This window comes from Narcine bancroftii, chromosome 4 (assembly GCF_036971445.1).
Source record: "Narcine bancroftii isolate sNarBan1 chromosome 4, sNarBan1.hap1, whole genome shotgun sequence".
Taxonomy (NCBI): Eukaryota; Metazoa; Chordata; class Chondrichthyes; order Torpediniformes; family Narcinidae; genus Narcine; species Narcine bancroftii.
Window position 1 is genome coordinate 261,478,096 of NC_091472.1, and position 24,715 is coordinate 261,502,810.

General features: G+C 39.3%; 1 protein-coding gene across 5 annotated transcripts in view; it reads right to left on the reverse strand.

Moving 5' to 3' along the window:
* The window catches only part of LOC138761905 (contactin-associated protein-like 5), an 857,011-nt gene that overhangs the window by 166,783 nt on the left and 665,513 nt on the right, over positions 1 to 24,715 (reverse strand). For all 5 annotated transcript variants that reach the window (XM_069934856.1, XM_069934855.1, XM_069934854.1 and 2 more), the window contains exon 20: positions 19,866 to 19,999. In XM_069934856.1, coding sequence (XP_069790957.1) covers positions 19,866 to 19,999 — 134 coding nt within the window. The remainder of the gene's footprint in view (positions 1 to 19,865; positions 20,000 to 24,715) is intronic.

Sequence of the window (24,715 nt, forward strand, 5' to 3'; positions counted from 1 at the left end):
CAACTTTTCCCCTGGCCTGAACTATGCCCAATTAGCTCAGGCCCAGAAGGAGAACGCAGATGTGCAGGCCTTCCGAACCGCCATATCTGGCCTGCGCCTCGATGACCTGAAGCTGCCGGGCAGCTGTGACACGGTCCTGTGCGATATCTCGATCAGCTCACTGCGACCAGTAGTCTTCCCATAGTGGAAGCAGGAAGCATTCCAGACGATTCACAACTGGCCCACCTCTCAGGCAAGACATCAGTGTGCATGGTGGCAGAATGTTTTGTCTGGCACAGATTTTTTTAAAAGTGGCAAAGATGGTGAGGATTGTGCATTGCCAAGCCTCCAAAGTCCAGCGCCATGTCAGATCCCCGGCACAACATTTCGACCTGCAGCCAGGAGGTTTGACCACATCCACATCAACATAGTGGGCACCCTACTGGTCTCCATGGATGCACACTACCTCCTGACTGTGGACGACCGGATGACGAGGTGGCCGGAAGCCATCCCCATCAAGGACACTTCCACCGATTCCTGCGCCAGAGCCCTGCTCACTAACTGGGTTACCCGTTTCAGCGTTCCAGCCCACATGACCAGCGATAGGGGCACCCAGTTCACCTTCGCCCTCTGGGTACATCTGGCACACTGCTTGGGAATCAAGCTCCACCACACCATGGCCTATCATCCTCAAGTGAATGGACTCATCGAACGTTTCCACCGGCACCTCAAGGCAGCTCTCATGGCATGGCTAAAAGGATAGATGAGCTACCGTGGGTCCTGCTTGCATTCAAATGGCTCCAAAAGAAGACCTCCAGGCGTCATCCGTGGAACTCATCTATGGTGCACCACTGTTGCTACCAGGGGAGTTTTTCAGAGCAGGTGCTGAATCCGGAGATGAGGAGACCCTGGACCTTCTTGCGGACCTCCGCATCAGACTCACCTTAAGGGCATCCCCACCACCAACCCGGCAAATGTCCCCAAAGAGCTGGCTTCAGTGGAATTCGTGTTTGTTTAGTGTGGCCCACACCTGACCCCCTGCAGTGCCTGTACGAGGGCCTGTACAAGGTCCTCCACCAACCGGGAAAGACATTCACTCTGGACATTGGGGGCAGGGAAGAACTGTTCACAGTCAACCGACTGAAGCCAGCGCACGTGGATGTAGTCCAACCCGTGCAGACGGCCCAGCCTAAATGGAGGGGGTCGGCTGCCCATCCGATGGGATGTGTAAGCCGGTTCTGGGGGGGGTTGTGCAGTGGCGCACATCTCTGTAAGCAAACCAATCCCGTTTGTACTGCCACACTGGCAGGGCAGCTGCAGAAGATGGCGACATCAGGGCTTGCTCATGGCCTCGTGGCTTAGGCCACAGCTCACACCCCGGGCAACGGGACAATGTCACCGGTGCTTGGGGGCGGAACGCCCGTGGCCCTTAAAGGGGAGTGCATTAAATTCAAATAAACAGTTCTACTGGAAACCCCAGCGGGTTCAGTGGTGTGTTCCTGTGTGGGTATCAGCTGCTACAGACCATCACTTCAGTCACTACCTCTTCTCACGGACCACTAAAAATCTCGGCAAATGGAACATTAGGTGTTTTTTTTTGCACTAACACCAATTTGAATTATTTATCTATACTATTATATTTACCATATTTTTCTCTTGCATGGTAATTTAATTTATACATTGTGGGTGCTTCTCACATATGTATGGAGTTGCAGCAGATTAGATTGTTGTGTATCTGTACATTGTATAATGACGTTAAACTTTCAACACCATCATTAAGATGCCATGGCAATAATTCCAGTAAAGATGAGAGTAGCTTCTCTCTGGGACGATTGTAAATAAACATTGCTGGTCTCACTAATTTTTACGGGTCGCAATGGACACTTTCATACTAGCACACCATACCAGTTTGTGTCAGCTTACTTTCACCTTTGGCCAACATTTATCAAAAGTCTGGGTGCTATTGCCATGCTGCTTGTAGGACTTGGCTCTTTGTTAATCTTAGATCAAAAGAAGAAATATACTTCGTACACTTTACTGACTGGAAGATACTTTGCTAAACCCAAGATATAATATAAATGGAAATCTTCATTTCCCTCAAGCATCAACTCAAATAATAAACCTCAAGAATACTATGGTAGGTGCTATGATTAAATTAGAGGGTTGGTCACAGAGAAACCTGGACAAACATGGTTGAGATCTGAGTACGTATCCAGCCATGGAATTTGTAAAATATAACTTTAGTTAACAATTCATTTCTGTCCTAGTGACTGTGATCTTCTTACTGCATAAACCAATCCGATTCATCAGTATCTTTCAGGGAAGGAAACCTGCCCTCTTTACCAGGTCAGATACACTTCAATGTGATTGGTTCTGAAATGGCCAGGCTAAAGGCCAATTGGGACTGGACAGTAAACATTGGCTGACATGAGGGGCATGGGGATTGTGAGAAAGTATAGGGGGGAATGCAGAGGAAACTTTTTCACACAGAGAGTGGTGGATGCATGGAATGCGCTGTCAACAACGGTTGTGGAGGCATGTACAATAGGATCTTTTAAGAAACTGTTAGATAGGTACATGTAACTATTAGAGACAACTGCTAGAGTAGGTTATTTGGACGGCACAACACTATGGGCTGGTGCCTGTACTGTGTTGTGGATTTTTATGTTCTATTGACTTTGCCTGTGCTGTCCAATATTCTAAATAATGAAAATAGTGCAAATTTTGGAGTTTCCAGACTTGCAGAATTGGGAAAAGGCAGTGCTTTTAGCAGCATCCATGGTGTATAAAAGAAAATCTTTCATTATGAAAATACAACCAATTTTAGATTTTTACACATATTAAATTCTTCAGTTACACAAAGGCCACTGAGTGAAGGCACCGTGGTGACATAATGGAACGATTTGGATCTCTTCCAGCTGATCCTGGAAAGAACTCAAACAAATGGCAGAACATTTTCATTGAGAGGAAGGGACTTTCTCATGCTTCTCATTCTGTAAGGGGCACCATGCAGAACTAATGGTGACTTTTTGTCTTACGGCAGGCAATAGTTAAGTATATCGTGTACTGTATGTCAAACTTTTAATTTATTATTACATGACAATAAAAGGAAACTTGAACTTTGAATCTTGTAAATCTCTTATGCACCCTCTCTGTAGAATCCACATCCTTCCTGTGGTGAGGTGACCAGAACTGAACACAATATTCCAAGTGGGGTCAAACTAAGATCTTATATAGATACAACGTTACCTCACGGCCCTTGAACTCGATCCAATGGTTAATGAAGGCCAACACACCATACACCTTCTTGTTTAGTGTTCTAATATAATGATATGGAGTGAACACATTATTTGCGGGCAGTGCCAGAATTGCATAGCAAGAAGAGCTGGTGTCTCACAGCTCCAGGGATTCAACTTCAAACCTGACCTCTTGCTCTTTGAAGTTTATATGTTCTTCCTGTGACTGGCTGGATTTTCCCTAAGTGCAGAAGTTTCCTCCCATATCCAAAAAATGTGAGGGTCAGAATGTTAACTGGCCACAGTAAATTACCCCTGATGCAAGAGAATTGATGAGTAAATACATTCCAGCAAAAAAAAAATATATTCCAGCAAAAAAAGAATGGGGGAATTGGACAGTTTTGTGAAATGACAAGGGCACAATGTTTTAAATGGAGTTTTCTGCATTATAAAAGATAAAATACACTTGACAATCAAATTCTTCTGTCTCCCAAGTCCACATCTCACCCTCCCCATCTGTGTATCATCCTTCACCCCTCTGTTGTTCACTTATTCCCTACTGACCACTATCAGGATACTGGCTTTGCTCCCTCTTAAGTTCTTGATTGAGGGTCCAGTACTAACAAGCCAACAATTACTTCTCTTCCACTGAAACTGCTCAACTCGTTGAGTTCCTCCAACAGATGGCTTTTTTGACCATTTTCCGCCATCTGCTCTCTCTTGTGTGTCGCCAGAGGAAAAAAAAAGAGGTGAATGGGATAAAATCACCAGTCATAAAGCAAGCTTGATTAATAGAATTAATTTTCAGAAGCAGAGGAGAGAATATTGAAAACTATTAACATTTTTTCCAAAGAGAAAGAATGACTTCTATAGTGCCTGCTAAGGACTGCAGAAGTGTATAGAGTTCTGGCCTTGCAGGAAATCTGCCTGGCAGCTTAAACTCAGCAAAGTTCCAGAAAGAATCAACACAAAACAGCAACAGGTTGAGCGATAAAAATTGGTGGGTGTTGAGGGTGAATTCCTTCGTTCTATTTCTAAACATTACAATAGAATCTTAAATGCTGATATGAAATGGAAAATAGACATTGATGTTAAAACATTATCTGAAAAAGCAACTGAGTTCAGTGAAACAAACATAATTCTAATTATGTACTTAATAGGTATGAGAACACAATAGCATTTTGGCTGTTGAATTGATTTCAGTACTTTCTGTGTCTAAAACAAAAAAGGAAGACGCTATGCGAATGGACAGTCTAAACACTAAACACTATTATCCAATGTTGTCTTTAAGAAGTTTGCATGTGATTTGATGTATCTTATAGATTGAACTTTGAATAAATGGGATAGGGGGAGAGGGAGGGAGGGAAGGGAGGGGGGGAAAAGGGGAGAAAATGACACTATACATTCAAGAGAAAAATGTCTGTATGTATTTTGGTCAATATGGTTTATTGTGTAAAAAATTAAAAAAAATTAAAAAAAAGAATTTGTATGTTTCCCTGTGTCTGCAAGAGGCGGAACAGTTGGTGTAGTGGTTAGCACAACAGCTTTATAGTGCCAGCGATTGGGCCCAGAGTTTGATACCTGCACTGTTTATAAGGAGTTTGTACACTCTCTTTGTGTTTCTGTGGGTTTTCTCCAGGGGTTCAGGTTTCCTCCCACCATTTAAAACATACCAGGGGTGCAGGTTAATTGGGTTTAAATTGAGTGGCACGGACTCATGGGCTGAAATGCCTGTTACCATGCTGTATGTTTCCTCCGGGCACTCTGGTTGTCCTCACATCCTTCAAAATGGATGGGGGTAGTTGGTTAATTGGGGTAGGTTAATTGGTGGCACCGGGTCATGGGCTGGAAGGGCCTATTACCGTGCTGTATGAAATTTAAGATGTAAAACATTTAAAATTTAAGTTCAAGCATGCCATGATTATCTCTCCTCATTCTGACATTGATATTGATCCTATTGGGGAAATTTATCCACTTATTTTCCTGCCTTAAGTCATTGGTATGGATCAGAAACAAGCCCAAGTAACAGTTGAGGAATTTTTCACCTGATCTTCTGTTGGAAGCATTATTGGATTTTGGCTGCTCTAGGAGTGGAATGATCTAAAGACTCTATGGCCCAAAAGATGTTGCTGGAATGGTGAATGTCAAGGAGAATGAGGAGTAAACAATTTGTCATGAAAGAACCATACTCTCTTCATGACCTTGGGTCGGTTTGTTCCTAAGACTTCAGCAGTTTTTTGAATCTATAATGTCAGGAATCCTTCAGTGAGACAATCAAAATCCAGTTGATGAAAATAAAATTAGAGGTTTGTCTAGAGGGGATGAATTTAGAGCATGGATTAGTGCATGGAACTACGATGTTGTGGCTTTTACAGACTTGGTTTGAGAAAGGGCAGAATTGGCTGATGCAGGTCCAAGGGTTTAAGTATCTTTAAAGGAATATGATGGGAGGTAAGGGGGGGAGGGGAGTAGCATTACTGGTCAGGGATAGTATCACAAATATAGAAATGGAGAATGCTGCAGAGGGATTGTCCACTGAGAGGGTGTGGGTCCAAGTCAGAAATAGAAAGGGAGCAATCACTGTACTAGAAGTAACCTATAGCCTCCCAAACTGAGGCGTAGATAAGCAGGCAGATTTTGGCATGGTGCAGGAAACACAGAGTTATAGTTATTGGTGATTTCACCTCCCCCACTATTGACTGGAAATTCCTGAATGCAAGAGGGATAGATGGGGCTGAATTTTCCTGGTGTGTTCAAGAAGGATTCCTAACACAGTATGTGGACCAGGTGACAAGAGGAAAGGCTTCTAATTATGGGTAATGAAACCTGATCAGGTAGCGGACCTCTCGGTGGGGGAGCATTTTGGTAACAGTGACCACACACCCTGAGCTTTAGCATAGCTATGGATAAAGTTATAAGCAGTTAAAATGGGAAAGTGTTCAATTGGGGAAGGGATCATTATGATGGGATGAGGCAGGAACTAGCGAGAGTAAATTGAAAACAAATATTCAAGGATGAAAGCACAGAATTAATGTGGAGGAAGTTCTGGGACTATTTATGCTGGATTTAGGACAGGTTTGTCCCACTGGGACAGAGAAAAGATGATAGGAAAAGGGAACTGTGGTTGACAAAGCAGGTAAGGCAAGAGGAAGAAGGAAGCATATTTAAGAAATAGGAACCAAGAAACAGGAAGGGCTCATGATAAGTATATTGTAGCCAAGAAGGCACTTAAGAAATGACTTAGGAGAGCTCAAAGAGGGGCGTGAAAAGGCCTTGGCATGTAGGATTAAGGAGAACCCCAAGGCGTTTTATGCATATGTGAAGAACAGAAGGATGACGAGAATCAAGGTGGGGCCACTAAAGGATAAAGGAGGCATCATGTGCCTGGAGGTGGAGGAGGGTGGGGAGGTCTTAAATGAATACTTTACTTCACTATTAACAAGAGAAAATGATCTTGATCAGGATGAGGTCAGAATAGAACAGGCTTATGTGCTGGACAATGTGGAGATTAAGGAAGAGAAAGTGTTGGATTTTCTTAAAAGCATTAAGATTGACAAGTCCCTAGGCTTGATGCATTATACCTCAGGTTGCTAAGGGAAGTGAGCGAAGAGATAGCTGGACCAGCAGCTATGATTTTTGAATTGTATTTGGTCATAGGGGTGGTGCCAGAGGATTGGAGAATGGCAAATGTAGTTTTCTTAAACAAGATAATTGGGAGAATCCTGAGAATTATAGATCGGTCATCCTTACATCAGTGGTGTGCAAACTATTGGAGAGGATTCTTAAAGAAAGGATCTATGAGCATTTGTAGAAGTACAGCCTACTCAAGGGCTGTAGGGCATGGATTTGTGAAGGGAAGATCATGCTTCATGAGCCTAATTGAGCTTTTTGAGGAGGTAACAAAAGAAATTGATGGGGGTAGGGTGGTAGATGTGGTTGATATAGATCTTAGGAAGGCATTTGACAAGATCCCACATGAAAACATATTTTAAAAAGTCATGAGGCATGGGATCCATGAAATCTTGGCTGTGTGGATAAAAAAAAAATTGGCTTGCAGGTTTAAAGCAGAGAGCAGAGGTGGAAGGAAAGTATTCTGCCTGGAAGGACTGCAAGGATCTCGTCTGGGACCCCTGCTCTTTGTGATTTTTATAAATGACCTGGATGACAAAAAACAAACTAGAGGACATAGGTTAAGAGTGAAAGGGGAGAGGTTTAGGGAGAATGTGAGAGGAAACTTCTTCATACAAAAAGTTAAGGGATTGTGGAATGAGCTGCCAGTTGAGATAGTGAATGTAGGGTCAATTTTAACATTTAAGAAGACTTTGGACAAGTCAGAGTATGGAGAGATAGAGACTGGGTGCAAGTCAGTGGGACTAGGCAAAAGGAAATTGTTCAGCACAGACTAGAAGGGTCAAAGGGGCCTGTTTCTGTGCTGTAGTGTTCTATGGTTCTATGGATGAAGAAGTGGAAGGATGGGTCAATAAGTTTGGAAATGATACAAAGTTTGGAGGAGTTGAATATGGAGCTGAAGATTGTCAAAGATTATACGAGGATATAGACAGGATGTAGAGTTGGGTGGAGAAGTGACAGATGGAGTTCAATCTGGATAAGTTTGATGTAATGCATTTTGGAAGGACAAACCAGAAGATTGAACACAGGGTTAATGGTTGATTACTTAAGAGTGTGAGTGAACAGAGGAACCTTGGGGTCCAAATCCATGCATCTCTCAAGGTCACTGCCCGGGTTGATAGGATTATTAAGAAGGTCCATGGGATGCTGGGTTTCATTGAGTTCAAGAGTAAGGAGGTCATGTGGCAATTCTAGAAATCTCTGGTGAGACCACATTTAGAGTATTGTGTTAAGTTCTGATCACTTCATTATAGGAAGGATGTGGGAGCTATGGAGAAGGAGCAGAGAATATTTAGCAGGATGTTACCTAGATTGGAAAATAAGTCTTAAGAGGTAAGCTTAGCAGAGCTGGGACTTTTCTCTTTGAAACATAGAAGGATGAGAGGAGACTTAATAGAGGTCTACAAGATTATGAGAGGCAAAGATAGGATAGATAACCAGTGCCCATTTCCCAGGGCAGAAATAATAAACACCAGAGGATATATGCACAAAGTGAAGGGAGGGAAGTTTAAGGAGACATCAGGAGTGCCTGGAAATGGCGGACAAAAAAAAATAAAGCAGAAGTAATATGAGCTAGGAGAAATCAATATATAGAAAAGACAACACCCAAAGGAGAAGGAATACTCATATTATTCGAGTAGACATAAAACATACTCAAGGATTGACCTGTTCCTGTTGTTCCTGTTGTCAGCCCATATCCAAGGGATGGTGGTGGAGGCTGAAACATTAGGGGCATTTAAGAAACTCTTAGAGATGCACATAGATGGAAGAAAAATAGAAAGTTACGGGGTAGGGAGGATTTAGTATTCTTTTAAAAAAGGAATATCTGAGTCGACACAAAATCAAGGGCCAAAGTGCCTGCACTGTGCAGTAATGTTTTATGTTCTATGTCATTTAAAATCTTCTGTAAATTCTGACAAGAGTATTTTGTGATCTTGAAATAAAAATCAAAATTTATGTCATGCCTTCTTTAACATTACCAATTCCCAAACTAGTTTGCAGCTAAGATTACATTTTGAAATGCATTGACAGTTTTAATGGAGGAAATATATCAGGTAATAATACATAGCAAGATCCCACAAATTTCAATATGATAGTCCCCAGATAATCTCAGAAGCAGAAGCAGAATTTTATTGTCATGAACAAGTCATGGAATTCGGTGTTTTGCAGCAGCCTCACAGAGCAAACATTCATATAAACTACATTTTACAACAATAAATTCTTTAAAACTGCACTAAAAGTAAGGCAGTGTCTTTGGTTCATTGATTATTCAGGAATCTGATGGCAGCGGGGAAGAAGCTGTCCTTATGTTGCTGAGTGCTCACCTTTAGGCTCCTGTACCTATTTCCCAATGGTAGCAGTGTGAAGAGGGAATGGCCTGAGTGGTGGGGGTCTTTGAGGATAGAGGCTGCTTTTTTTTAAGACACTGCCTCATGTAGATGTCATCGATGGAGTGAAGTCTGGTGCCTGTGATGTCGCAGGCCGAGTTATCAACATCTGGAATTTATTCTTTTCCTGAGAGTTGGCACCTCCATACCAGGCAGTGATGCAACCAGCCAGAATGCTTTCTACAGTGCACTGTAGAAGTTTTCGAGAGTCTTCGGTGACATACCGATTCCTCAAGCACCTTGCAAAGTGTAACAGCTGGCGAGTTTTCTTTGTGATTGCATCAACATGAAGGCCCCAGGACAAATCCTCAGGGATGTTGACTCACAGGAATTTGATGTTCTTGACCTTTTCCACTAATGAATCCTTGATGAGGGCTGGGTTCATCCTGACTTCATCCTGAAGTTCAAAATCATCTCTTTGGTTTTGCTAACAATGAGCGCAAGACACCACAAATCAAAATGATCTAGCTCTCTCCTGTATGCTTTCTAATCTGTCTTTTTTTTACTGTTGTTGATAGAGGGATTAATAAAGGACAGGGTCAGGACAGCAAGAATGAATGACCAACTTTTGTTTGAAATATTATTCTAGGATCCTGTGCATGAAACAGCATGTTTTGTTGTTCATGTCTCACTGGAAACCAAGTAAATCGAACAAGGCAGCACACTCATTTCTTCAGGGAATTAATATTAAGAGTTGGTAAATCAAATCTTATTGTACCTGTAGCATGAGCATTAACCAAATGCCTCAAAGAAGAAAGCTCATACATGGTGATTTGAATTCTATTTTACAAAGACGAGATCATCCACAAAAAATAGGATTTGAAAGACATTTAATATACCTAGTATTCCCAGTGCAGTACAAACTTTCTATGTTGTTTTTATTGGTAATGCAAATTAATTTAGATTTTCAAAAGTGTTTTGCATGCCACTGCTTGTTTTCATAGTTATTGATTGCATAGGTCTGTTCAATTTATACACTTCTCCTTAGAGATACTTCACATCTCACAAAATTTGGCATCTTTCTTGAATATATGATTTTACATACAAAATTCTAGTCATGATTTTACATAAATACTGTGATTAAAAACCTTACCTAATCTTCAGGAAATTCTAAAGTTCACTGCTGCCAGGATCGAGTAAAGATCCAAAGTCTTGAGTTCAAATCCCACAACAATAGTGCTAGAAATTAAGTTTATTTAAAAATCTGATAATAAAAGTAAGGTAACAGTGTTGTAAAAACCCATGTGGTGTTCTCATCCACTTTAGGTCAGGAATGTCAATTTGCCTTGGTCTGGCTTGCATGTGACTGCAGATGCAGTATTGTAGTTAAATCTTAACTTCATCTTATCTGGCCAGAAAGCCAATAAGTTCAAGGGCAACTGAGGAAGGGAAATAAATGTGCCATGTGAAACTGTAAGTAAAATACAACTGCCATCGTAAAGTGCTATTATCAGAGAAGAGTCACGTGATGGAGTAGTGGCCGGTAGGAGAATACCAGCCCTCTCCAGAAAAGAAGGAAAAAAGTGAAGAAAAAGCAAAGCCCCAGATACACAAAACACAACAAGATAAAGGTAAAGGTGTGGAAAAAATGGCACCTAAGAAAGAAAAACCAAAAACAACGGGTAAAAAAGAAGGAAAGATGCCGGAAGAGAAATGTGAAGGCCTTACCTGCACAAAAAAGCAGGGACCCACCATGGAAAGAGGAGCCCGCTCCCCGAGGTTAGTGGAGACCCCACAGGGTCGTGACCCATCAACCGCGGGACTAGAAAAATGGCTCACTGAGCCAAACAGAGGTGCGCAACTGCACACGACAAGAACACTGATGGGAGGGGGGAACCAGCTGTGGAGTTTCACTCTACAGCATGAACAGCTGAGAGATGCCCGACAGCAGGGCTCCCAGCTGGAAGAAAAAGAAAGCAACAGGAAAGGGAGGGTGAGAAAGAAAAACGGAAGCAGGAGACACAACAGATAACAAGCCCAGAAGAAGAGAAACCATGAAAAAAAATACCCAACAAACTGAGACAAGAAGCTCAACAAGAAAGTCAGAAGGGACACAGATACAAGGAAGAGAAAAAGAAGACAAACCCAATTTGGTCAATATATATGCACCTAATGAAGAGGATCAAAAGTTTATGCAAGGTATCTTTTTGAAGATTGTAGATACGCAGGGGAATATATTGATAGGAGGGTACTTTAACCTTAATTTGGATTCAAAGATGGATAAAACTGGACAAAGGACTAGCAAAAAGAACAAAGTAGCCAAATTTATGGTTAAATCAATGCAGGAAATGCAACTTTTGGATATATAGAAAAGACAACACCCAAAGGAGAAGGAATACTCATATTATTCGAGTAGACATAAAACATACTCAAGGACTGACCAGTTCCTGTTGTCAGCCCATATCCAAGGGAGAGTTAGGAAAACGGAATATAAAGTTAGATTGTTATCTGATCACTCACCCCTGTTATTAGCAATAGAACTGGAGGACATCCCACCAAGAACATACAGATGGAGATTAAACTCCATGCTACTTAAAAGACAGGATTTTAGAGAATTTATTGAGCGCCAAATTAAAATGTACTTTGAAATAAATTCAGAATCAGTGAAAGACAAATTTATATTATGGGATGCAATGAAAGCCTTCATCAGAGGGCAGATAATAAGTTGTGTAACTAAGATGAAGAAGGACTACAAACGGGAAATAGAACAGCTGGAAAGGGAAATAGTAAGTACAGAAAAAGAACTAGCAACAAGGGAAGATACCACAAAAGGAAGAGAATTGGCAGACAAAAAAAAAATAAAGCAGAAGTAATATGAGCTAGGAGAAAAAACGCACAAAATACTAGCTTGGCAGCTTAAAACAGAACAAGCTAAAAGAATGGTATTGGCATCAAGGAAAAAGGACAAACAAATTACATATAACCCAACAGAGATCAATGAAAACTTTAAGGAATTCTATGAGCGATTATACTGAACTGAGAATGAAGGGAAAGAAGACAAAATAGATGAGTTTCTAGCTAAAATTGAACTACCGAAATTGCAAGAAGAGAAGCAAAACAAATTGATAAAACCATTTGAAATAGAGGAAAAACAAGATATATTAAAACAGCTACCGAACAATAAAACGCCTGGGGAGGACAGACTCCCAATAGAATTCTATAAAACAAAAAGAGTTACTAATTCCTCCTCTCCTGGAAGTAATGAACCTTGCCAGACTCATGGAAAACAGCAATAATTACAGTAATACCAAAGACGGGGAAAGATCCACTAACACCAGCATCATATAGACCAATATCTCTACTTAACTCAGATTATAAGATAATAGCAAAAGTATTAGCAAACAGATTGGCCGACTGTGTACCAAAAATAGTAAAACTAGATCAAACTGTATTTATTAAGAAAAGACGAACAACGGACAATGTTTGTAAGTTCATTAACTTAATCCATGCAGTATAAGGAAATAAGACACCAACAGTGGCTGTTGCTTTAGATGCCGAGAAAGCCTTTGACAGGGTAGAATGGAATTATTTATTCAAAGTAATACAGAGGTACTAATTGGATTAAAGCATTATATAAGGGTCCAATGGCGAAGGTAACAGTAAATGACTATATATCGAACCTATTTAATTTAAGCAGATCAACTAGGCAGGGATGCCCACTATCTCCCTCACTGTTTGGGTTAGCAAAAGAACCATTGGCAGAACTGATAAGAAGAGAAAAGAAAATAAAAGAGATAAAAATAAAAGAGAAGGAATATAAAATCAGTCTATTTGCAGATGACATCATAGTATACTTAACAGAACTTTGAAATAAATAATTACATAAGAAATTGAAGGAATATGGAGAAATATCGGGGTACAAGATTAATGCAAATAAAAGAGAAGCGATGCCAATGAATAATGCAGATTACACAAAGTTTAAAAAAATAATCACCATTTAAATGGCAAACACAAGCAATCCAATACCTTGGTATTAGACTAGATAATAATCTAGGCCATCTATACAAATTAAATTATCAGCCATTAATGAAGAAATTACAAGATGACTTAGAATATTGGAAATATTTACCACTAACACTGATAGGAAGAGTAAATGCATTAAAATGAGTATCTTCCCAAGGATACAGTACCTATTTCAATTGTTACCAATTCCCTTAACAGAGTAATTCTTCAATGAACTAAAAAGAATAATAAGGAAATTCTTATAGAAAGGGGGGAAACTGAGGATAGCGCTAGATAAATTAACAGAATGTTACAAACAAGGTGGTTTGCAGCTACCAAACTTTAAAAATTATTATAGAGTAGCACAATTAAGATATCTATCAGATTTTTATCAAAAAATGGAAAAACCAGATTGGTCCAAGATAGAGCTAGATAAAATAGGGGAGAACATATACTTTATAAGTGGGATGAAAAACTGGTGCAACAAAGAAGTTCACCAGTACTGCACCATCTGCTCAACATTTGGAAGAAGATTCTCGTAGAAAGGAAAAAAACAAATTACCAACTACCAAAATTATTATTGACGCAAAATCAACTAATCCTTTTCACAATAGATAACCCTTCCTTTATAGAATGGAAGAGAAAAGAAATTAAAAGAATAGAAAATTGTTTTTTGGGAATTAATTTATTATCATTTGAACAAATGAAGTACAAATATGGAATAACTCACAGTACAATGTTTGCATACACCAACTGAAAACCTACTTAAAGGACAAATCGGGAAGCAGACTGAGATTACCAGAAGGAAGCAGCTTTGAATATGTGATTACAGACACAATGATAATTAAAAGATTTATAACAAACATGTACATCAAGCTGTAAGAGAAAGAAAATTATGAAATAAGCTATAAACCCAAACAAAAGTGGGAACAAGATCTAAATATAAAGATAAAAAAATGAAATATGGGAAAAGCTATGCTCCAGAACTTTGAGAAATATAATAAATACGAGGTCACGCATGATACAATATAATTGGTTACACAGGCTATATATCATGCCCCAAAAGTTAAATAAATGGGATCCAACATTATCAGATAGATGTTTTCGCTGTAAGAAGGAAACGGGAACAACAGTACATGCAATTTGGGCATGTGAGAAAGTGAAAAAATTGTGGGAAGATCTAAATCAGACATTTAATAAAATCTAAAAAAGCAACATACCAAAAATCCAGAGATCTTTCTTCTAAGTAATATAAGAAGTAAAGAATTAGGCCTTAAACTGGATGAAGTGCAAAAAAGATTTATTATGATAGCAAAAAAATGTAAAATGTCAACTTGGAAATCAGAAGAGAGCCTGAGAGTACAGCAATGGTAAATAGAAATGAATAAATGTATTCCTTTGGAAAAAATAACATATAATTTAAAAAATAAAGTCACAGTATTCGAACAAATTTGGGAACCATACATGGAACACAACAGAGAGGGCCTACCGCAGATCTCCACCCCTTAAATGATAGAATGAGAAGAAGATGAAATGAACTGACCCAATGTGTAGAAGTAGATGACACAATTTTCTTGTTTATTTTCATTGCGTGATGACATTGTTTAATGGGTTTATTGAATTGTATATGTTGAATGTTTAATGGGTTTGGAGGGGGCTGGGAAGGAGGGCGGGAAGGGAGGGGGGAAAAGGGGAGAAAATGACACTATGTATATTCAAAAAGGAAATGTTTTTGTGTATTTTGATTAATATGGTTCATAGTGTGAAAAATTTTAAAAAAATTTAAAAAGTAAATAGCTATTATCCACTCAGTTATCCTGCAAATTTCTCTGCAGTCAGGTGTTCTAAACACACTAAATAAAGGACATATGTTCAGCATGGTAACAGGCCCTTTCGGCCCACGAGCCCATACCACCCAATTACACCCTGTTTTATACTTACTGTTTTTGGGATATTTTATATTCCTGTATAACTGAAGCTAGAATTTCAGTGTCTGTATGTTAGTGTTTATGTAAATGACCATAAACTGATTCTACTTCTCACCATGCTCTCTTCTCACTGCTACCTTTGGTTAGAAGGTACAGAAGCCTGAACTCCACCACCTTTAGGTTCAAGAATAATTTCTTTCCAACAATTATTAAGCTCTTAAGCTTTGAACCTTCCTGTGTCACCTAAACTGTAATACCAATGCAAAACCATCTAAACTCTGTCTGCACAACTCAGAGAAAACATTTTGGCATTTTCAGCCAATAAACTGTGAATAGTTAATATATATGTATTTTTTCTCTCTTCCTTTTATTTTTATTACCTTTTTTTCCTCTTCATGCTGTGTTAATTTATTTAATTTGCATTGGTGTCTTTTATGTAACTGGAAAGCTGGAGCAAGTAAGACTTTCATTGCCTTTATACATTGCACTTAATGTATTTGACAACAAACTCTCATTCATTCATTCATACAGACTGATATGAATCTCTATGCTTGTAAATAGTTATCATCGACTCATTGGACTGAAGGGTCTGTTTTCTCTATGTCTCTCAAAAACTTTGACATTTATATCCTTATTCTTAATATCAAGAGCTCTAATTTAGTTTCTTGCATAAACCTTCATTAAAAGCTTTTCAAATGTCAAAATATACAAGATTGCTTGTGTCACTATTATCCTCTTGCTCCACAACATCCTTAAAGATTTCATGCATATCCTTTCCATCATGTCCTGTCTCACATAATGCCACAGTATCATGAATATATTAACATTAATTCTGAAATAAAATAATTCCACTTCCCATTTTAGATATTTGTTTGACAGTCTGTAATTCCAAAGGTCACATTCTGTCCATTTAAAGCCTGAAATAATATTTGATACCTTCCTTTTGTTTCCTGATGCTATCTACCACAAGCAGAGATATTTATTTCTGAAAGCAAGGAAAAACTCTGGACAATGAAGATATTGCTTCCGGAAAATTTTGGGTGTGTTTCATGGATTTTGGGCTGCTGATCATGAAAACCATCTGAAAATCTTCCTATCACATGATGTTTTTTAGACATAACCTATTTTGTTATTTCCTGTGATGACTACATCGGGGCTGCCTCATGCCCTGTGATGAGCTTGTGAAGTGCATTCACTACTTCCATTCTAATCTCAAACTCACCTGGTCCATCTCTCACAACACTCTTTCCTTTCTGGATCTCTCTGTCTCCATCTTGGGAGACAAGCATTCCACCAACTCACTAACTCCCACAACAATCTTGACTACACTTCCTCAGACCCTGTCCCCTGAAGGGATTCTATCCCCTTCTCTCAATTTCTCCATCTCTGTCACATTTGTTCCCAAGATGAGGTCTTCCAGTCCAGATCTTCCAAAATGTCTGCCTTCTTCCACAAACATGACTTCCCCTCCACCACCATCAACTCAGCTCTCACTTGCATCTTCTCCATCTCCCGCTCATCTGCCCTGGTCCCCTCTGCACCCAAATGCAACAAACATAAAATCTCCCTCATTCTCACCTACCACCCCACCAGCCTCTGCATCCAACACATATCTGCCGGAATTTCCACACTAACTAAAGGATCCCATCACAGACACATTTTTCCTTATCCTCTCCCTTGGCCTTCCACAGGAACCATTCCCTCTGGGATTCCCTCATGCACTCATCCCTCCCTACTCATCACACCCCTGACACCTTCTCCTGTGCCTGCAGGAGGTCCAACATTTACACCCACATCTCCTCCCTCACCATGGTTTGGGGCCCCGAAACAAGCCTTTCACATGAAGCAACACTTCACTTTTACATCCAGAGGGCTTATTTCATGCATCTGGTGCACCTTTTGTGGCATTTTCTGCATCAAGGAGACCAGTTGCAAACTGGGTGATCGGTTCACTCAGCACTTCTGCTCCGTTCACAACCACAGCGACCTCCCAGTGGCCAACCCTTTCAATTCCAGGTCACACACCTGTGCTCACATGTCTGTCCATGGCCTTATGTACTGTCCAACCCTGACCACCTGCAGATTGGGGGAACAACACCTTATATTCCATCTGCGCAATTTCCAGCCACATAGCATGAACACTCTCTTTACTGCTTTCCATTAAACCTGCTTGCCCTTTCTTTCCCCTCTCCTCCTTTCCTGTCCTTGCAGTTCTTTCACTCTCATAGCCTGCCATCCCTCCTCCTCCTCATTGCTGCTGTCCCCTCCCTCATTTCTCTACCCATCATCTCCTGCCTTTGCCACCCCCCTACCCCCCAACTCTTTTGTTCAGAAGCTTGCCGGTATTTTCTCATACTTTGATGAAGGGCTCAAATCCAAAATATCGGTTCTGTATCCTTGCCATTTGACCTGCTGAGTTTCTACAGCATTTTGTATTTTTTACTTCAACCACAGTGTCTACAGAATTTTGTGATTTAATACCATTTAAAAGATACGCACTTCATTAACTCATCAACAAAAAAAAGATTAGAATTGGGATTTTTCAAGCACTAAGTTATCCATTTTCTTTCATGAGCTCTATGCTTATTCTCTGGATTTAAAAAAAAACTAATATTGGATGTGTCAAATCATCATCCTCTCCAATCTGAAGAAAAGAGATGTCTTCTCATTTATTCTGAATCTCAAAGAGAGAAGTCCCAACAACTATGGCTTGGCAGTGTCTGATTTTTTTCAACTTCTGAAGTTCATGTTATAAAGAAAATTGGGGGAAATTCAGCAGCTATAATAGTATATGTGGGAGTTGGGGGTAAGAGTAGAATTGGTCAATCTTACACAGAGATGTGTGCAATGAGCCACTAGGTGATAGGTGGACCAAGAAATGATGAACGATGATAAAGGAGTAGGGTCTGGTGATGAAGATGGTGGAGTTGGAGTTGGAAGGCAGTGAAAGGTGGAAATCTAAGAGAAAAAAAGAGCAGAAGGGGCTAGGATGGAAGATAGTAAGGAGAAGGAAGTGGTGATTTGCACATAGAAGCCATCAGTGCTGGAATTGAATGGCTGGAAAGTGATAATGGGAACCAGAGCAAATAGAACCAGATGGTGGAGGGGGTCTCATAGGTGAGATATATGGTTAGCAAGTAGATGGAAGAAAAAGGGAGAGAGTGATGAAAATGGGTAATGTGGCAGGAGGGAGTATGCAAAAAGGAACAAACATGGACAGACTGCAGGTGGGTCAGAAAGAAAGAGAAGAAACACAAGAAGTAGGAGTTAGTGAAATTGGAAGTTTGAATGGAAACTCCTCCATCTCCTGGCAATCTTCACTCAGCACTCTCAGAGTTTTGACCACAAATGCTGATAATCCCTTCTACTTGCTGAGTTCCTCAGGCAGTTTTTTTTAAACTCTATCCCTTATACTCTAGATTATAAAGGAAAGGTTTCAAGGCAATCTTGGTGTCTGAGAAAAATGTCCATACTCATGATAAATGAAGGAAGGAAGATGGATTGGCAGACTTGTGTTAATACTCTACCTTTCATTACATCTCAAGTTACAATCTCTGTGTGTTCAATATGCTTTCAATACACTACTCCAAGCTGTCAATCAAACATGCAGGATCCGGAGATTATATCGTTGACAAAATGAATACCTTTCATTATTTGCAAAAAAACCTCCATCATTCACTTTTCTTTTTTTTAAAATAGTCTACTATTAATGTGAAAATTTTATGCAAAAACAAACTGCAGATCCTGTAAATCTGAAATAGAAACAGAAGATTCTGGGAATAACATCAGGTCAAATTTGGTGAGCCCATATTTGGAGTATGGTGTGCAATCTTGGTCACCTAACTACAGGAAAGATATCAATAAGATAGAAAGCGGCAAGGAAGATTTACTAGGATGTTACCCGGACTTCAGCAACTGAGTTAAAGGGAAAAGTAAAACAGATAGTACTTTATTCCTTGGACCATAGAAGAATAAGGGGAGATTTGATAGAGATATACAAAATTATGAAGGATTTTGAGAGTAAATGCAAGTAGGCTTTCTTGACTTAGGTCAGGCAAGATACAAATCAGAGGACATGGGTTAAGGGTGAAAGGGGGAAACGTTTAGGGGAAATATTAGAGGTAACGTCTTCACGCAGAGAGAAAAGGGTGTGCGGAACAAGCTGCCAGCTGAATTGGTGAAATTTGAGAAATATTTCTGCAGGTCCAAGGACAGGAGGTGTATGGAGATCTATTGTCCGGGTGCAGGTCAGAGGGATTAGGTAGAATAATAGTTTGGCACAGAATAGAAGGGTTGTAGGGCCTGTATTCGGTGCTGCAAAGTTCTATGGTTCTAAGCTCAGGCTGCAATTGTTGAAAGAAAAATAATGAGAAGCTAAAGGGACTCAGTAGTCGGTGGCATCAATGGAGAGGAGATGGACATTCAACATTACAGATCAGGATCCTTTATTGAGGCATTTTTCTGTGGATGCTGCCTGACCTGATGAGCCCATCCACCTTCTCATTGCTTGTTCAAGGTTCCAGCACTTGCAGTTCTTGTGTTTCTCTAGTGAAAAATATGTTTCAGAACTGTAATGTGAAGCTGAAAAAAAAACAGGTTTGACTCTTCTTTTCTATCACCTGAACTAGCTCCTTGTCTTTTTTTTCTCAGTTCTGATGAAGCATTAGAACCACCAACTGCTCTTCTTTCACAGAAGCTGCATGATCAGCTGAGGTTTTCCAGCTTTTTCTATTTTTAATTTCACTACAAATAGTATGTGTTACCTGAATGTAGATATCCTTCTCTTCTCGATCGATTTTAATACTGTGTAGCTGGCCATTTGCCCAGTTTCTGTTATTGATACCAATGAAAACAGATTCTCCGTCACCATCCAATTTGTATCTTATCTGGAAACTACCTGAAATGAAAACAAAAGTTGATTGACTTCAATTAAGCAGATACACTCTGATTAACGGGATAAACTTAAGTCAAAATTAATTTGCTACATCTGATTTGGTGTGCGAAAATACCCAGATAATTATGCAACAATAAAACCCTAACACCAAAATAATGAGTGACATTTATTGTTGTGATGTATTAAAACCCCTGGTATCCAGCAACTGTGGGGATTAGTAGATGCCAGATGAATATTTTCTGGTTCATTGAGATTCTGTGTTGCATGGATTGGTGAACTAACAGCGAGGCACGCAAAATTTAAACTTACTATTTGTATTTTTTATCTAATAAATTTTTTCTCAATTTTTTTGCCAGTTTGCTTGAATTTGCCTGTTTAAATTTTGGATGACAGGAGTTATATTATAAAGTGGATAGTCATCTTTAATACTATAAGGCACATTTTTATATCAGTCTTACATTTTAATTTGGTGTCTTCATGTGTTCTTAGATTCTATATAAATGATATTTCACACTAATAGCCCAAAACTCAATATTAAAGTTTTGGAAAGCAAAATGTTCAACTACTTCAACACACTTATTTCAGCATTTATAATGTAAAACGATAAGTGAACCCCTTTAAAATGTAGAAGGCTAAAAAAAAAGGTAATAAAGAAAGGGTGAGAAAATTTAAGTTCTTAGGGGTCACTTATCTCAGAGGATCTTTCCTTGACCCAACAAACTAATAATACATAATGAAGAAAGCACGTCATCGGATCTACTTCCTCAGGAGTTTGCCAAGGTTTGATATGACATCACAGGCAAAATCCTCCCCAACATCGAGAATATCTACAGAGAACACTACCACTGGAGAGCAGCAGCAATTATCAAGGATCCACACCACCTTGCACATGCTCTGTTCTCGCTGCAGCCATTAAGAAAGAAGTATAGGTGCCACAAGACTCGCACCACCACATTCAGGAACAGCTGCTACCCCTCCACCATCTGACTCCTCAATAACTCAATCAGGCAATAATTTAAGGATGAGTGTATTTTATAGATTGTGTTTCTCTTTATTTCACATTCAGTTTATTTACATTTCTTTATTTGCTTACATGTGTATGTTGAGTCATTTGTTTTTGCACTGCCAATAAGTGGTAATTCTGCCTTGCATACAGGAAAAAAAGAATCTCAAAGTTGTTTGTGATGTCATGCATGCACTCTGACAATAAATCTGAAATTTGAATCTGAAATTAGAACTATTTTATCGGTCTTCAATGAGTGAAGGCATGAGGAAATATTTCAAAGTAGAAAGTACTTTCAATTTTTTTTTCTCTCTCAGCTCTGCTAAAATGCAAATGATTAATAGGAATGGCTATACAGATTTGAAAACCCAACAAAACTGTAATGGTGGAATCATTGTAATGTTGGGCAACGCCTCACAGCCTGAATCGACTGCACTTAATAGCCTGAATATGCCTGAGATTGTCTGATCTTGGAAGCTAAGCAGGGTCAGGACTGGTCAGTGTTTGGAGGAGAGACAGCCTCGGAACACCAGGTGCAGTAGGTTTCTATGAGGGGTGCTGGACAAAATGGTGACTCTCTGTCTGTTTTATGGTAAACAAAAATTAAAGAATTTCATGTATGTTGCATTCTAAAATGTAGTATTCTGTGACAATAATGGAACCTTTACCTTTTTTTAAATTTGATCTGAACCAAAACAAACACAAACCACTGGAGGAACTCAATGGGTCAGGTGAGAAATAGAGAGTCAACTTTTGGGTCAAAACCCTGCCTCAGGACAAGAAGCAAGGTTTTGACATGAAACACTGACCGCCCATTTATTTCCATGGATGCTAACTGATCCCCTGAATTCATTGCTGCCATCTACATTGGCCATTGGAGTACAAAATAATGTCATGTTTAGACAAGTAAAGGGGGGAGGGGGGGAAATCTGCTTCCACTGTTTATGCTCCAAGGACTGGACTGCACTGGTGTACATTTTGGCCAGAAAGTACAAATAGTTTAAAAGGGAACTTTTTTTTTCCTTGTGCAGAGATAGTTTGGATTGAGAACTCACTGCAGGATTGGTGGAAACTTAGAGTCAAGCATTAATTTCAAAATGAAAGCTTTGTACTTTATTAACTCTTCACTCTTTATTTTTGGGGGGGGGGTAAGACTAATTTTAAGTTAGGTTATTAATGTTGTGTAATAATTATTGGGGGGGTAGTTTATTTAGTTTACCGATGTGGTACTGTAATTTTATTATCTTACTTTTATTCTTTTTAAATGTAATCTTCTATTTTATTCATGTTATAAAATCTTAAATAAAGTTTAAAATTAAAAAAAAAGAAAGCTTTGTGCTAATTTGGTCCAGTTGTTTGCTCCTTGGAGTGACAGAGGATGAGGGGTGAACTGATCGAGGTGTATAAGATAATGAGAGGCAGTGATTATGCAGAGGCTTTTTCCAGGGATGAAATGGCTTGAGAGTAAGTACGGAGGGATGTAAGAGGTATGTTTTTCACACAGAAAGTGGTGGAGGCAGGTACACTAGGATATTTAAAGAGATTGTTAGATAAGTAATGGATGTTAGATAAGTAATGGATGTGAGAAAAAAATGGAGGGTTATTCAGTGGGGACACTCTTGGCAATTGTTAGAAAAGGCTATTAGGTTGGCATAATATTGTTGACCGAAGGCCCTGTACTTTGTTGTAGATTTCTATGTTCTATTAAACCATATAGGCACTTGAAAGAGAATAATTGTCACACCTGATGAACAAAATGCTCTGATTTAGTGCCTTAACAAATCTGGTAGAACACAGATGGAAACAGACACCATTTCTATTTATGTTTCCAGTGATTTCTCTTCTCAGTCAGTAACATCCACGTGTAAGGGTATGAAATAGAATTTCATCAACAGTCACTCGTGTTAAATATATATATTTAGTAGTGGTTGAGTATTGCACACCACTTGCAAAATTCAGCCTCACTGAATTATGAATGCCATCACTGTGGATGAATTTCAGCAGTATCTTTGAGTTGAATAAGGTTGGCTGTTGGATCTGTAACTATATGATAAAAATTAATTATTATTTAAGGCCATCTATATATTATTTCCACTAGGCCAACTATTGCCAAGTAAAGGCATTCTCACTGACTCTCGGGGTAGAGGAAATAGAATCAATTAGGAATTTCAGGAGGGAATAATTTGCATGAACAGAGTGGAAGGGAATGGGATGAAGGCCTGAGTGGTCTTTTCTGTGCAGCACCACTTGTATAATACAATGATTTCAATAAATCATACTGTTATAAGCACAAATCAGGCAGCAAGTTCATGTGATTAAATAGTCCACGTTTTTTGAATCACTGGAACCTGCAGGCCGATTGACAGCAATTTCCTGTTTACTTTGCACAAAGAGCATCTCTCCTTTCTGCTATTTTTGTTGGATTTACATATTAATTCCCTATTAAACTTGCTGCAAGAAGGTAGGACTCATAATTAATGGTATAAGAAGCATTTTAATATCATGGTAATTGCTAATACATTCTTAATTACGCTCTTTGTCCATGAAAGAGAAAAAATTAAACTGAATATCCTTCCTGCCTGGTAAATTGTTATTAGAATTTTTGATGAATAAACACAAATTTCAAGGTTATTTTCTTTAAGTTCTGAGGCCTTGAGTCTCCTCACATTGTTAGGTAATGCACTAGATGTGAAATCAATTGGATTGACAAACCCTGCAAAGCATGAACACATGAACATTGTGAGGTCCAGGAATCCAACCAGTAAGATCATGAAGTTTTCAAATACGACATTGACATTTAATCTGCCACATATCTTCAGCAGCATTTAATTTAAAAAAATACACAGGATGAAACTATGCAGGATAAAGTTGTTTGGAATAAAACATAAATTTCTGGAAACTTGCTGTTGGTCAAACAGCATGTTTGGAAAGGAACCCAAAGTTGATGCTTCAGGTCTGGGACCCTTTGTTAAAAAGGGCAAAATAAGTTTTATATTTGATAGACCATGCCCCATAGACTTGTCAATGGCAACACATAACAGACTCAATAACATAATCTGCTTCTAATGGTCAGTTTTATTTACATTGTCTAAACCAAATGGAGATATTTCCTTTGTTCTACAGTCCACAAAGGTGCTGGAGAAACACAGCAGGTCACGTAACATTTATAGGAAGTAAAGGCTAACCATTGTTTCGGTCCTGAGCCCTTCGTCAACATAAGAGCAAAAGGTAGGTAGGTGTTTGAATAAAAAGGTGGGAGGAGGAGAGGAAAGGAGGGATGAAGCAGCAAAGGAGGAGGACAAGCTTACTGGTAAGATGTCATTGATGGATATAGATGTGACATTACAAGAGAAAATGCTAAGAAGTAATAGGGCAGGGGGTAGCTCTCTGGATGGAGAGGGAAAGGAAGAGGGTGGAGAACTGAAGGAAAGGAAACAGAGGGATAGGGAAAGAGGGAGACCTGGGGGAGGTTTTTAATAGAAACAAGAAGGTGATGTTAATGATGTCTGGTTGGAGATTGCCCAAATGGAATATTAGGTGTTGTTCCTCTTCTATTCTTCCATATCCAAGATCTTAAATCAGAGTCATACATCCATTACCAGCTGACAATAGGAACATCTTCTGTCACTTACCTTCTCTGAACCTGTTATAATCTATTTACTCCTGTGCATAATTCCCTCCAAAAGGTAGTGGACACAACCCAGGACATGATAGGC